The sequence below is a fragment of the Perognathus longimembris genome, chromosome 13, assembly GCF_023159225.1.
Source record: "Perognathus longimembris pacificus isolate PPM17 chromosome 13, ASM2315922v1, whole genome shotgun sequence".
Lineage (NCBI taxonomy): Eukaryota > Metazoa > Chordata > Mammalia > Rodentia > Heteromyidae > Perognathus > Perognathus longimembris.
The window spans coordinates 23499520-23515958 of record NC_063173.1 but is presented as its reverse complement, the minus strand read 5'-3'; the positions used below and the strand labels follow the sequence as shown (position 1 = coordinate 23515958).

Here is a 16439-nt window from a genome sequence, read left to right as displayed (position 1 = left end):
TGGTTAATTGGAAGAAAGAGTCTCACAGACTTTCCTGCCTGGGCTGATTTTGAACCATGGTCCTCAGATATCAGCCTGTTGACTAGTTAGGATTACAGGGTGAGCCACCAGTGCCCTGCTGGAATGAGTCTTATCCAACCACTTTACTTACAGTACTGGTGAAATTGGTGATATGAGAAGTGAAGTGAGAAAGTGAGACGTGACATGCCTAATCACAGTTTTGTTGTTGTTGTTGTTTTTTTTGGCCAGTCCTGGGCCTTGAACTCAGGGCCTGAGCACTGTCCCTGGCTTCTTTTTGCTCAAGGCTAGCACTCTGCCACTTGAGCCACAGTGCCACTTCTGGCCGTTTTCTGTATATGTGGTGCTGGGGAATCGAACCCAGGGCCTCATGTATACAAGGCAAGCACTCTTGCCACTAGGCCATATCCCCAGCCCCCTAATCACAGTTTTAATATAGTTAAAATAAGAAGAATTCAGGCTGGACACTGGTGACTCATACCTGTAATCCTAGCTACTCAGAAGGCTGAGATCTAAGAATCACAGGAAAGTCCATGACACTCTTTTCTCCAATGAACTACCAAAAAGCTGGAAGTAGAGCTGTAACTAAGTGGTAGACTGTCAACATTGAGTGAAAAAGCTCAGGGACAGTGCTGAGGTCCTGAGTTCAAGCCCCAGTATTGGCACAAAGAAGAAGAGCAACAACCACTACTACTTAATTCCAAGGTTATTTAGAAACACTTTAGACTTAAGAATGTTTTCCAGTATGAATGGGATGGAAAGGGAAAGCTTGGAGAGAGCGAGGGAAGGCCTGAAATTGTCCCAAAAGAAACATACTCTTTTAATTTTTAATTTTTGCCAGTCTTGGTGCTTGAACTCAATGACTAGGTACTGTTCCTGAGCTTATTTTGTTCAAGGCAAGCATCCTACCACTTGAGCCACATCACCACTTCTGGTACTGAGGAATTGAACCCAGGGCTTCATGCATGCTAGGCAAGCACTCTACCATTAAGCCACATTCCTAGTCTCAAGAAATATACTCTTTACCTGATTTATGTAACCATAACCTCTCTATAGATCACCTTTGTAATATCAATTTGTTGTTGGTTGGTGGTGGTAGTGGGGCTTGAACTTAGAGCCTGGGTGCTGTCCCTGAACTCTTCAGCTCCAGGCTAGCGCTCTACCACTTTGAGCCACAACTCTACTTCTGGTTTTCTGGTAGTTAATTGGAAATAAGAGTCTTATGGACTTTCCTGCCTGTACTGGCTTGGAACCGTGATCCTCAGATCTTCAACCTCCTGAGTAGCTAGGATTACAGACATGAGCCACCAGCACCCAGGTAAAAAAATTTTTTTACAAAAGAATGCTTTCCAAATATAATAACAAAGCTAATTTCTAACATAGTCTTCAAAGAATGTCAGTTTCTAACTACTGAGAAATGAACTCTTAAAACAAGATGAGTTTTTATTGGAAGAACTGTGAAAATAGTTATTACTTCGTAGTTGGCTGAGTATTTAAGCCAAGTAATACTTTTGTAATAAATACACAGTGGACTAGTGCTAAGCTTTAGTAAGTAATATTGTCTTTCAATAATATTTTTTCATGTTCCTTGTAGTTGAGAAAAAAACAATTATTTCATCTTTTATAATGGTTATATATAATGTTAGATGAAGAGTATAGTAATGTAGTTTATTCAGTTTATAAAATAAAAAGCTAAGCTGGGCACCAGTGCTTCATGTCTGTAATCCTATCTACTGAGGAGGCTGAGATCTGAGGATTGAAGTTCCAAGCCAGCCTGGGCAGGAAAGGTTGTGAGACTCTTATCTCCAATTAGCCACCAGAAAACTGGAAGTGGCGCTGTAGCCCAAGTGGTAGAGTGCTAGCCTGGAGCCGAAGAGCTCAGGGACAGTGCCCAGGCCCAGAGTTCAAGCCCCACAACTGACCAAAAAAATTAATTAAAAAAAAAAGTTAGGACTTATGATTTAGATCTCCTAAGTTAGATCTAGTTTGGAAACCTAGCTTCATTGTATCAGCAATGTTTATATTCCTTACAACATGTAATTTATCAAATAAGTAAATCTATACATTTCAGTTAGTCCTGAGTATTTATTTAGCGTTTCTCATTAACTGAATTTAAAACTTTTTTTTAACAAAGATCCGAAAATAGTAAGTTACCTAATTAATTAAAAATTACTCTTGGAGCCAGGCACTGTTGGCTCAAACATGTAATCCTAGTTACTCAGGAGACTTGAGAGCTGAAGGATCTCAGTTTGAGGCCAGCTCAGGAAGAAAAGTTCATGAGTCTGCATCTCTAATTAACCAGGGCTGGAGGTGGAGAGGGCTGGCCGAGCAAGCCAACTGAATGAGTACAAGGCCCTGAATATCACCAAAAAAATCATGAGTTTTGTCTTTTCACATGGAATCTGACATGATTCTAGAGGTTTGTGTTTTTCATCCTAGCTACCAGCCCTTTATTCATGTCCCTGAGAGGTTGTCCTTGTTCTTTAGTCCTGTTTCCTGCCTTTCAGTATCTCCTTCACCTCTAAGGACATGGTTGTTCATGTGTCACAGACACAACTGCAGATTGGAGTGGGAAGGTTCTAAATCTAGCCTTAGTGACTTTAGTGATTTAGTGACTAGCCTTTATGACTTGCTAGAAGGACACATAAAACTTACGGAAAGCTAATATGTTCAGAACTTTGGTTCATTACAGGGAAAAGGCTACAGATTAGAATTAGTCAGGGAAGGGAGTAGAACACAGCCCAGGAGGGCTCCAAATGTGGAGTTTTTTGGTATTCTTTCCTCCTGGCACGAATGTCTGTATGCATGTGCATGAACTATTGCCAACCAGGGAAGCTTGCCTGAACTTTAGTGGCTAGACTTTTGTTGTTGTTGTTTAATTGCAGCATCATTACATAGGCATGATTGATTGGTACATTATGCATGTGGCTTGAGTTCAGTCAGTCTTGAGTTCAGAATGACTGAGTGAAGGGAAGTCCCCACCCCTATCATCTGGTTAGTCTTCCCGATGGCTAGCCTCTCCCTGAACAGTGACACTTCTATCAAGTATGACATAGACTACTTCCCTGGGCAAAGGCAAGACTTAATTTTTGGGCAAAGCTAAATGTGTGTGTGTGTGTGTGTGTGTGTGTGTGTGTGTGTGTGTGTGTGTGTGTGTGTGTATTGCCCATGCTGGGGCTTGAACTTAGGGCTTGTACTGTCACTTAGCTTTTTTTCCTCAAGGTTGGCATTCTACCACTCCATTTTAGGCCTTTTGCTGATTAACTGGAGATATGAGTCTCCCTTTTGTCTGCCAGGGATCACAGCCACCTAACTAGCTAGGATTACTTTTATAAACCACCAGTGCCCTTCAGGTAAGGCCAAATTCTTTATATAGAATATGAAACTAATTTGGTTTCTTTAGGAATAATTGGTTTGACTCTTCACAAAATTAATAAGTGAAGCCATTTCTTCAAGTTGGTCAACTAATCTTCATTAATCAGCCTGTCAGGTTGGTTCTCTAAGTGTTTTGGTTTTTTTGTTTTTTTTTTTTTGGCCAGTCCTGGGCTTGGACTCAGAGCCTGAGCACTGTCCCTGGCTTCTTTTTGCTCAAGGCTAGCACTCTGCCACTTGAGCCACAGCGCTACTTCTGGCCATTTTCTATATATGTGGTGCTGAGGAATTGAACCCAGGGCTTGATGTATATGAGGCAAGCATTCTTGCCACTAGGTCATATTCCCAGCCCTCTCAGTGTGTTTTTATCATACTTGGGTTTCACTGAGCTCTTTAGGTTCCTTTGGTTGATGTCTTTTTCACCTGTGGAAATTTCTTGATGGTTTTCCCTTCAAATACATCTCCTGTCCCATTTTCCTGACATGTCTGTCTTTCTTTTTTGGTCAGTCCTGGGTCTTGGACTTAGGGCCTGTGCACTGTCCCTGGGTGGCCAGCACTCTACCATGTGAGTCACAGTACCCCTTCTGGCTTTTTCTGTATATATGTGATGTGAGGAATCGAACCCAGGGCTTCATGCATGTGAGGCAAGCACTCTACCACTAGGCCATATTCCCAGCCCCTGTCTTGTCTTTCTTTCTTTTTTTTTTTTTTTTTTTTTTGGCCAGTCCTGGGGCTTGGACTCAGGGCCTGAGCACTGTCCCTGGCTTCTTCTTGCTCAAGGCTAGCACTCTGCCACTTGAGCCACAGCGCCACTTGTGGCCATTTTCTGTATATGTGGTGCTGGGGAATCGAACCCAGGGCCTCATGTATACGAGGCAAGCACTCTTGCCACTAGGCCATATCCCCAGCCCTGTCCTGTCTTTCTTGAAGTGTGTGTGTGTGTGTGTTCCCTCGTGTACCAGTGCCAGACCTGGGGCTGAAATGCAGGGCATGGTGCTCCCCAAGCTTTTTTCTCAAGGCTATCACTACCACTTAAGCCATAACTCCATTTTCAGCTTTTTTGGTGCATAATTGGAGATAAGAGCCTCATGAAATTTTCTGCCTGGGCTGACTTCAAACTGTGATTCTCAGATCTCAGTCTCCTGAGTAGCTAGGATTATATGAGTGAACCACCAGTGTCCTTGGATTCTTAATTACATATTATATTAGAACACTTGAAATTGGCCCACAGAACTCATACATGATGTTCTACCAACTCCTCTGCCTCGTCTCTATCAATTTGAGTATTTTCTATTGGTATGATTTCAAGTTTGCCAGTCCTCCCCCCTCCCCCCTTTAATTTAGGTACTAGGTTTGGACTTAGGGCCATTTTACCACTTGGCATGACCCCAACTCTTTTAGCTATTTGAACTTTTTACTTGCTTGACTTGCTTACTCTCTCAGTTTGTGCTCTGCCACTTGAAACATTACTTCCAGCTGAGTTGTGTGTGTGTGTGTGTGTGTGTGTGTGTGTGTCCTGGGATTTGAACTTAGGGCTTTTCACTCTCAGCTCTTTTTGCTCTTGGCTGGTGCCCTACCATCTGAACCACACTTCCAGTATAGCTTTTTGCCGGTAAATTGAAGATTTAGTTTCAAGTACTTTTCTACCTAGACTGGCTTGGCTCCATGATCCTCCAAACCTCAGCCTCCTAAGGTTACAGATACAAGCCACTGGTGCTTGGTCATGTATTCAGAATCTTGCATTTGCTAGGTAGATATTCTTCCATTTGAGCCATACCTCTTTCCCTTTTGGTGATTAGGGTCTCAATTTTTATCCAGGCTGGCCCACAGTGATAGCTGCCTATTTGATGCTTTTAGATGTAGCTACTAGTTGTAGCTACATCTAGCTTTTTTCTACACACTCAGTTTTCTTCCATTTTTTAATTTATTTATTAATTGAATACAAATTTTTTTGACAAGGTGTTGTGCAAAAAGGGTACAGTTACATAATAGGGCAGTGTGTACATTTCTTGTGATATCTTATGCCCTGTTTTTCTTTCCCTTCTCTAGGTCAGGTAGACATATATACAATATACAATGTATCAAGAACATATACAGTAGCCACGTTTTCCTCTTTTTTTTTTTTTTTAACCCTAGCTGGCCTGGAACCATAATGCTGTAGATCTTAGCCTTTTGCATAGCTGGGATGAGTGGTGTGTGCCACTGTTCCCAGCTACTGGATGAAATGGGGTTGCATGGAAATTTTGCCCTGCTGGCCTTGATCTGTGATCCTCCAAGTCTTCACACCTGGAGTAGCTAGGATTACAAGTGTAAACCACTGACACTCGACCTTGTAGATTTTTTTTTTTTTTTTTTTTTTTGGCCGTCATGGGCCTTGGACTCAGGGCCTGAGCACTGTCCCTGGCTTCTTCCTGCTCAAGGCTAGCACTCTGCCACCTGAGCCACAGCGCCCCTTCTGATCATTTTCCATATATGTGGTGCTGGGGAATCGAACTGAGAGCTTCATGTGTAGGAGGCAAGCGCTCTTGCCACTAGGCCATATTCCCAGCCCGATCTTGTACATTTTTATTAACTGATTTGTGAGAGTGCTTAAACATAAACTTAAGTTCTAACTTTTTATGGATAAAAATATTTAAGGATTTTAAAAAGAAGTTTTGGTTTTGTAACTATTGGCTTAACCTCATCAGTTGTGTGATCAAAACTATATGATGAATTTGGGCATAATATAACCTTTGAACTATTGTAGCTTCTTCCAGTCTTAACATTTTTGTCTAATTCTAAACTGTGTTATATATCTTAATATTTCTAGAAGATTATAACCCTAAATAAGTTTTTACCTATTTTGGTTAAATAATAATTCTTTCTTGTTTGCCTAATTACCTGATACTTTCCTTGCTAATTGGCCTTTGAGCAATTTATCAAAAGCAAAAGGACCACAACCATTTTGACTTGCTGCTTGGATAATGGTAAACTGTGTCTGAACTCTAGAAAATATGCGATTAGCACTTGTTATTTCAGCTCAAGAATTCATTTAGAAATGCCACTGGTTAATGGTAACCATTGTGACAGCTGAAATCGAAGCCTCTCTTAATTTTACTTACTGTGCCAGCTCTTGTTAAGTCAAGAAGTAGGCCTTATGCATCTTCCTAAACCCAACAGTGTACATAAGATATTCATTTAGTTTTCACCGCTGTTCATTTTATTTAGTAGTAGTGTCAGTGGATTCAAAACTTGTCATGTGGGGTAAGTTTCAAGCAAAATCATTTGTGTTTAGAAAATCTAATTAAGTGTTATGTTTATTTTTATGTATAGGTCTTGATATTTTGGAAACTACAAGAAAAAATAAGGTTAAGGAAAGGCTTTTTTTTTTTAGTGGACATGGCTCAGATATCCAACAACAGTGGATTTAAACAGTGTTCACCTTCTTCACATCTGGAACCAACAAGAACAAAAGATGTGGACAAAGAAGAAGCATTGCAAATGGAAGCAGAGGCTTTAGCAAAACTACAAAAGGATAGACAAGCGACTGACAATCAGAGGAGCTATGAGTTGTCAAGCAGCACCAGACAAAGAGCTCAAGTTTTTAACAAACAGGATTATGATCTCATGATGTTTCCTGAGTCAGATTCCCCCAAAAGAACAGCGGACATTGACATAGAAAAGCTTACCCCAGCTGAACTTGAGAAACTATTGCTGGATGACAGTTTTGAGACTAGGAAAACACCTGTTTTGCCTGTTAGTCCTGTTCTGAGCCCTTCCTTTTCAGCACAATTCTATCTTAGGCCCACAATTCAGAGAGGACAATGGTCACCTGGATTATCTGGGCCTTCTGCTTATACTTTACCTTCTATTTATCCTTCAACTTACAGTAAACAGGCTGCATTCCAGAATGGCTTCAATCCAAGAATGCCTCCTTTTCCATCAACAGAGCCTATATATTTAAGACTTCCAGGACAGTCTCCATATTTTTCATATCCTTTGACACCTGCTACACCGTTTCATCCACAAGGAGGCTTACCAGTTTATCGGCCAGTAGTTAATCCTGACATGGCAAAATTATTTGACAAAATAGCTAGTACCTCAGAATTTTTAAAAAATGGGAGAGCAAGGACTGATTTGGAAATAACAAATTCAAAAGCTACCGTCACCAGTCTACAGGCATCTCCAAAGTCTGGGGATATCAGTAAATTTGACTGGTTAGACTTGGATCCTCTCAGTAAGCCTAAGGTAGACAATGTGGAAGTGTTAGATCATGAAGAAGAAAAAAAATTGCCTCATTTGCTAGCTGAAGATCCTTGGGATGCTGTTCTTCTTGAAGAGAGATCACCATCAAGTCACCTGGAAAGAAAGGTGAATGGAAAATCCCTTTCTGGGGCAACTGTAACAAGAAGCCAATCTTTAAATATTCGAACAACTCAGCTTACAAAAACACAGGGCCAAATGACCCAGGTACAGTCTTTCTTTACTAACTTCTCAAACTTAGTAATAAGTTCTAGAGTTCATATTTATTTGAATAATTTATTAGGAAAAAGGATGTTTTTATTTATTTTGAGTCTGGTTTCCAAGGGTGCTTTGATTCTTTTACTGTATGGCATAGGAGTAAATATAAATATATGATTAGGCCAATTGAAAATAGTTTGGTTTTTTTTTTTTTCGTTTTTTTTTGCCAGTCCTGGGGCTTGGACTCAGGGCCTGTGCACTGTCCCTGGCTTCTTTTTGCTCAAGGCTAGCACTCTGCCACTTGAGCTACAGCGCCACTTCTGGCCATTTTCTGTGTATATGGTGCTGGGGAATTGAACCCAGTGCCTCATGTATACGAGGCAGGCACTCTTGCCACTAGGCCATATCCCCAGCCCTAGTTTTACCTTTTCTAAGATTATAAGTTTATTTATTTTTTTGCTGGCACTGAGGCTTTAACTAGTCCTCATGCTTATTTGGCTGGTGCTCTACCACTTCAGTCACACCTCCAGCCAGGCCTTTTTTTAATGTGTTTTTCCCTTTGTTTTTATTTTATTTTCTTATTTATTGTCAAAGTGATGTACAGAGAGGTTACGGTTTCATACGTTAGGCCTTGGGTACATTTCTTGTACTGCTTGTACCTCCTCCCTCATTCTCCCCTCCCTCCTCCTGTCAGGGATTTTGTTGGTTATTTTGGAGATGGAGACTTGTAGATGTCTCTGCAAGGGCTGGCTTCAAACTGTGATCTTCCAGATCTCGACCTGAGTATCTAGAATTGCATGTGTGAGCTACCAGCACACAGCTAGTAAACTCTTCTTGAACAAAAATTTGGCTGCCTCTGGTTGGCATTTAAGATTTTTTTGTGTCTTCATGTCATATATATTATCTTCTGTCTAACTTTTCAAGACAAAGAGGAATTTAAATTTCTAGCCTCATTATAGAAATTTTCATATATTTTAATTTTAATACTGGATGGATGAAGGAATGAGATCCTATGGGAAATATGGATGAATATAAAAATAATCCCTGAGAAACAGGAGAAAAGCCATTTAAAGGATACTTTAAATACCCACAGTGATCAAAGTGACAAGGAACAATAGCTTATAAGCGGTTGCTGAGTTCATGTAGTTGTATTATCTGAAAACATTAGCTAAGAGTAGGTGAAATAGGATGTCCCCTATCACGAGAGTCAGCATGGTCAGACTTTTCCTTTCCAAACACACCATCACAAATTTGTGTTCTCTTAATAATATCTGTTAAACCTTGTTCTGACTTTAGTATGAATTACATCACTCAGCTAATTATTTAGACATTGGGAGTTAAATTGTATCCAGAAAGAGAAGAACAAATTTAGTAAGTTCTTAATGATCATTTCCTAACTTATTTAAAAGGAGAAATGAGCCCATTAGCTAAGGATTATCCTCAGAGTGAAATTGCTAGGTCATATGGCAATTCTATGAGTAGATTTTTGAGGAGCCACCAAACTATTTTTATACTGATTGTATCATTTTATATTCCTTTCAATAATGTGCTAAAGAACAGCTTCTTCTGTATTCTTTCTAACACTCAACCTCAGCATTTAGCCTGGGATTACAAGCATGCACCACTATGCCTAGATTTTTTTTTTCAGTTTGCATATTTCTTTTGGAGAAATGTATATTTAAGCTTTTCCCATATAAAAAATTGTTGTTTTTAGCAGATTTATTTATAGTAGCCCAAAAGTCAAAACTGATTATATGTGATATACCCACAGAAAGGAATATTATTCACTCACAAGCAACAAATTCCTGAAACACTCAATTTCATGAACCAATCATGAAAACATGCTGAGTTAAACCAGACACAAAGAGGTTTGACAAAAGAGAATGTATTGAATGATAGCAAGTGCATGAAATTTTCATACAAGACAAATACATATAAAAAGGAAGCAGGTTAGTATTGCCAGGTGTTGAATGGGTGTAGGGGAAGGGGGGTTGCATAATAGCTACAGAATTTCTTTTTGAGGTAATAAAAACACTCTGAAACTAGGTAGTGGTTGTTGTTGTACAAAATCAAGAATATAATGATAGCTACTGAGTTACACATTTTTAAACAGTTAAAATGGTGACTTTAATTCAATTTAAAAAGTAGAAAGTGTTCATCCCTGTGATCCTGTATCCTACAGGGACTTGGTCTCTGAATTCACATTTGCATCAATATTCCAAGAGAAAAAGTATCTCTTCATTCCTATAGGTCTCTCTCTCTCTCTCTCTCTCTCTCTCTCTCTCTCTCTCTCTTTTTGCTGGCATTACTAGGGTTTGAACTCAGGGGCTTGTACTTTCTAGGCAAGAGCTCTACTACTTGAGCCCTTGAGTCCTGTTCCTGCCCCCATTCCTGTAGGCTTTTTTTTTTTTTGGTAGGTTACAAATGACAGAAAACAATTCTGTATCCTATCATGTAGTTAGGACTCATCAGCTGTTGACAGTTGTTTGGGAAGGGCAGCTGCATAGAACCTAGAGACATTAGAACTGTGGGAAGTTGAACTATCAAAGAGAAAAAGAAGCTTCTGATCCATTAATACTCCCCTCCACTCCTCCCTCCCCCCACACACAATGGTAGAGATAGAGGCCCTGAGTATCCAGGCCACCAAAATAAGGTCCACATTAAATCCATGCAGTCACAACTCTACAATGTATTTATTACAGGTATTTTACATGGATTATCTCAAAGGTAATATAAATGTTCTAACCTTGAGAAATCTTTATTCATTAATAGAAACATCCCAGAAAAGCTGAGATTACCATTCCAGGTACACTACAGTTAACTTTAAAAGAAAATTATTTTTCAATTAATACTGCACATATTTATGGGGTACCATATGATAATGGCCTTTTCTCGCGAATGGGATACTTTAAAACAGTACCTTGCTGTGTATCCCAAGCTGGCCTGGAATTTTCTGTGTAGCCCAGGCTGGCCACAATGTTGAATCCTTTTGCCTCTACTCCTTGAGTGCTAGGATTATGGTTATGTACCACCCTGTCAGGTGCCATTTGATGTTGTAATGCATATATATATATATATATATATATTTATATATGTGATATATTTAAACTAGGTTAAACATAATTATTAACTCAAATGTTTATTACTGTGAAAACATTGAAAATACTTTTTGAAATATACAGTACATTATTATTTATACTATGCAGTGGAACACCAGAACTTATTCTTACCTAACTATAATTTAGTACTCATTAATAATCCCCCATCACTGCTAGCCCTTAAGGTGCAATTATTGTCTTAAATTGAAGTTTCTGTATAGATAGGATGTAGAAAGACCTAAACTAAGACTGAAACTCAGAAGTTAAGAGCATATATGATTTTTATCTGTTGTATGTGTTCAAACTGAACTGTTTTTCTTTAAAGAAAAGTTACTGGACTGGGAATGTGGCTTAGCCGTAGAGTGCTTGCCTAGCATGCATGAAGCCCTGGGTTTGATTTCTTAGCACCATATAAACAGAAAATGCCAGAAATGGTGCTGTGGCTCAAGTGGTAGCGAGCTAACCTTGAGTAAAAGAAGTTCAGGGACAGTGCCCAGGCTCTGAGTTCAAGTCCCAGGACTGGCAAAAAAAAAGGTATTGACATTTGAGAGTTCATAAGAGTCTTACAAGGCCAGTACAATCCAGTCCTGTGTGTGTGTGTGTGTGTGTGTGTGTGTGTGTGTGTGTGTACTGTGCCAGTATTGGGACTTAAACTCAGTACTTCACACTCCCACATGTCTTTTTCACTGAAAGCTGGTGCTGCACCACTTGAGCCATACCTCCACTTCTGACTTTTTCATAAATAATTGGAGATAAGAATCTCAGAGAGACTTTATTGCTCTTGTCGGCTTTGAACCATGATCCTCAGGTCTCAGCCTCTTGAGTAGCTAGGATTACAGGTGTGAGCCACCAGTACCCAGCCCATCCTATTTCTTTAGTTGAGAAAATTGAGATTTAAAGAAATGAAGGAATGATTGTTGATATTCTGGTATAACACATATATTGCAGTTAGTTAAGTGAACTCCTAAATTGTAGAAATGTGTATTCATTTATTTGCAAATAAAATGTAATAAAATTTCTTGCTATGTTAATAAAATTAAATGTAGTGTGATGAAAGGTTTATGGATGAGGCCTGACATTATATGGTGATGATTGTTGAAGATGAAATACATGGGTATTCATTGTATTATTCTAATTTTATGTGTGTTTGAGAATTTCTATAATAACAAATTACCACCCAAAGAGAGGACCACAGAACTTTCTGTCAGAAGATCTGGTATCCATGTTTTGTTTTTTTTTTGGCCAGTCCTGGGCCTTGAACTCAGGGCCTGAGCACTGTCCCTGGCTTCTTTTTGCTCAAGGCTAGCACTCTGCCACTTGAGCCACAGCGCCACTTCTGGCCATTTTTTTCTGTATATGTGGTGCTGGGGAATCGAACCCAGGGCCTCATGTATACAAGGCAAGCACTCTTGCCACTAGGCCATATCCCCAGCCCCTGGTATCCATGTTTTTGTGAAATAATAAGTTTCTTATCCTAAATGATACTTAAACATGGTTCAAAAAATTATCTTTCTAAACTTAGTTACATGCACAGTATCTTGTGAAGTTTAGATTTGAGGTGGAGGTGAGGAGAGAGCTTAGAATTTGAGGGCAAAGATAATCAATTTCTTTAAAACTTGCCCTGAGTGATTTGAGTGCAGCCAGTCTGCTACTCTCTTAAACTGGCAATTTTAGATCTCTTGATTAAATGAAGATCTTCTCATACCACAGGAGCTATGAAGTTGGGAATGCTGGAAGAAGACAGATATAGCAAAGTAAAAATAGAGTATCCTGGGAACAATTCTTTTCAGTCTGATACCTATTGCTTTGGTTGCTAATGCTTTTATGCAAAATTCAACTTCCTTTCCCTGTTGCCTCCCTTTGGACTAGTCACTTCCAGTTCAACACATGTGTTCCACACCCTTTCCTTTGGGTGGGGGTGGGGATGTGACACCCACATACATCTTGCATACATCCTCTCCTGCTCATTTTAAATACTTGTCACAGTACATTCTTGATATTTTCCTTATTTGAGATATTTCCCCAGATTATCTTATAGGAGTAATGATAACAGTTCCCTTAAAGATAAACATTTTCTCCTAGCAAGATCTGGTTAATCAGTCTACGTGGTTGACACAAAGAGCTGCTGTTTTTTCAAACTTTAGGAATTAAGTAGGCTATTGGGCAGGATTAGTTTTAGTCGAAGCATGTTCTGAGATTTTCCTTAAAATATCATAAGGATTAAAGAGTAAGTAAATCATTAATGAAAGTCTGGGTCAAGCAGACAGAAATAGCATAAGGAGTCAGCTGACCAATTAGAAATTGGGGCTAAATTATCACCTGCTTAACTAATAACACACTGTCTGAATTGGAGTAGCTTAGGCAGGCTACCTGCCCTAGTCTTAAAAGGAATCTCTAACTGCAGCATAGGGGATGAGGCATATAATTGTTAATTATTCCACTATTTTGTTAAAATCAGAGCTAGTAATTATATTCAAGTGCCACATGTTGAAAAGGGCCATTGGGAAGCTGTAGTGTTTCTCCAGAAGAGATTGTAATATTTAGGATCTGGAAGTTATGTCATTTAAAGAACCTTTGAAAAAACATTTTGCCTGAAGAAGAGATTAATTTTGTGTAAGTCATTTTCTGGATTTGAGTTTCTTCATCTATGAAATAGTTAGAATTGATGAGGTCTCTTTATTACTTTAAAGTTTGGACATTTACTATGTTAAAGAGTAAATCTTGGGCTGGGGATATAGCCTAGTGGCAAAAGTGCCTGCCTCGGATACACGAGGCCCTAGGATCGATTCCCCAGCACCACATATACAGAAAATGGCCAGAAGCGGCGCTGTGGCTCAAGTGGCAGAGTGCTAGCCTTGAGCGGGAAGCCAGGGACAGTGCTCAGGCCCTGAGTCCAAGGCCCAGGACTGGCCCCCCCCCCAAAAAAAAAGAGTAAATCTTTTGGGGTGTGTTTTGGATTTTGGATAGTTTCTCTGGGGATCAAATCCAGGCCTTGTACACGCTAGGAAACTGCTATCTCCTCAGCCATGTTTTTGTATTTTCAGCATAGGTTTTCAAATCAGTTTTTATAGTGGGATAACCTGAAAACTGATATACTGAAATTTCTAATATATTAAATATATTACATATATTATTTTGTGTTTTTTTTGGTCCGTCATGGGGCTTGAACTCTGGGCCTGGACGCTGTCATGAGCTCTTCACCTCAGGGCTAGCACTCTATACCACTTGAGCCACAGTGCCACTTCCGGTTTTCTGGTGGTTAATTGCTGATGAGTCTCATGGACTTTCCTGCCCGGGCTGGCTTTGAACTGTGATCCTCAGATCTCAGCCTCCTGAGTAGCTAGGATGACAAGTGTGAGCCACTGGGGCCTGACTTATTTTTGGTACTTTAGGTAATAGTTTGCGCTAGGTTTTTGTCAAGCCAAGTGCTTGATCTTGAAAGCTAAAACACATTTTGTAGAAAAACTTAAAAAGCAAGCAAATCATGTTTATTTTCTGAGAACTGAGAAATTCAGTTTAGTGACAGCTATAAAGTTAAAAGTTCCCAAAACTATAAGACCACTAGGGAAGAAAATATACAGTCAGGTTTGATAGCTAAATCTGCATGAAAACTTAAACCATTTCAAAATGGATGCTACTAGATTGTAAGCAGGTTATTAGAGATGTTCAGTAGAAATTTGTTATATACTAGTTACAAAGGAAAAAATGTTTATATTAAAACTTCTAAGCCCTTTGAATGCTAATATTTAATTTTGTTTACAAGAAATCTGGTTTATATAAACCAAAAGGGAGAGATATAAAGAGAACATTAATGGTGTTTAATGTTGACTTTAGAAATCTGGCCTGATTAACTGGACTAGAGCTTTTAATTTTTTTCACACACTACTCATCCCTACTTATTTAGTTCATAATTTTTGTTAGTAAATAATTTTGCAGTGCCTGTTCTTTATACTTTATGTACTTCACTGTCCATTTCCTGTCAGAAATTTGCTTTGTGGTAAGAACTCAAAAAGAACTCAGTCAGCAAGATTACTTCCTATTTTCTCAGTGTTTTTGTTTTGTTAATATAATCTAAATATGTCAGTTCAAAATTTTGTGATCAAAATTGCAAAAGAAACAGTATTTAAAACTGTCTTCTGGTTATTCACATTTAAATCAGACTTTTAGTTTATAGCTGTGATTTTAGTCACCTGAGCAGATTTCCAAGATTTAGTAATGAGATCAGATTATAAGGATGGTATTGCTAGCTGGGTGAAGTGGTGCATACCTGTTATGCCAGCACTTTTGAGGCTGAAGCAGAAGAATTTAAAGGTTTAGACCAGTTATGTAATGAGACCCTGTCTCAGAAACCTAAAAACTGCCTGGCACTGGTGGCTCACAACCTGGCATTCTAGATACTCAGAAGGCTGAGGATCTTGATTCGAAGCCAGCCTGAGCAGGAAAGTCCATGCAACTCTTGTCTCCAGTTAACTACCAAAAAGCCAGAAGGAGCTGTGGTTCAAGTGGTAGAGTGCTATCCTTGAGCAAAAAGCTTAGGAACATCCAGGCCCTGAGATCAAGCCGCAGGGCAGGCACAAAAGCATACATACAAAGAAACAAAACCCAACAACAAAAAATTCCTAACAAAATGGTTTTGCAAAGTTTAGTGGCTATTGTCGTTTACTAAAAGTAGTTGTATTGGTATTACAAATATTTATACACCATTGGTAGCTGTTTATCATTTATTTTAACGAGGAGGGAAAGTTTAAAATGATTTTAATTGTTGAGTATGTTTGAATAACTCCCAGAAGTCTGGTAAAATACTCAAATGGAAATAACCAGTTTTGTTCTGAGTAATAACTGAAATACTTTACAATTAATAAAAACTTCATGCTTAGTTCCAGCAAAATAACATGCAAAGACTACAATATGCTTAAAACTTGTGTAGGTATGAGGTTTTCCCATCCAATATTCTTGAGACTATTTTTTTTTAAGTACAGATAGATGGATTTTTGTGGTTGTTTGTTTTACAGTATTGAGGTTTAAACTCATGATATGACACCTACTATACAGGTGCTCTAACACTTGAGCTATGCCCTCAACTATGTTCAATGCCACATATTGTCTTAATTTGCCCCCCCCTCAGATTTTCTCCTTTTGGTTTGAATGGAAGAATTATTTTTTTCCTAAAATCTAACTCCTTCGGGGCTGGGAATATGGCCTAGTGGCAAGAGTGCTTGCTTGTATACATGAGGCCCTGGGTTCGATTCCTCAGCACCACATATACAGAAAATGGCCAGAAGTGGCGCTGTGGCTCAAGTGGCAGAGTGCTAGCCTTGAGCAAAAAAGAAGCCAGGGACAGTGCTCGGCTGAGTTCACGGCCTAGGACTGGCCAAAAAAAAAAAAAAAAAATCTAACTCTTTCAGCACATTTCTTCCCAGGTGTTCCTGTTTTCCCCCAAAGTCATTACTCTAGGTTTTTAAGATGGAGTCTTCATTATGTAGCCCAGGCTAACCTTAAAATGTTGATTCT

General features: G+C 39.1%; 1 protein-coding gene across 2 annotated transcripts in view; it reads left to right on the top strand.

The window, feature by feature from the left end:
* Positions 1-16439, top strand: part of Pik3c2a (phosphatidylinositol-4-phosphate 3-kinase catalytic subunit type 2 alpha) — a 97777-nt gene that overhangs the window by 12053 nt on the left and 69285 nt on the right. For both annotated transcript variants that reach the window (XM_048360236.1, XM_048360235.1), the window contains exon 2: positions 6703-7839. In XM_048360236.1, coding sequence (XP_048216193.1) covers positions 6769-7839 — 1071 coding nt within the window. In that variant the 5' untranslated portion in view covers positions 6703-6768. The remainder of the gene's footprint in view (positions 1-6702; positions 7840-16439) is intronic.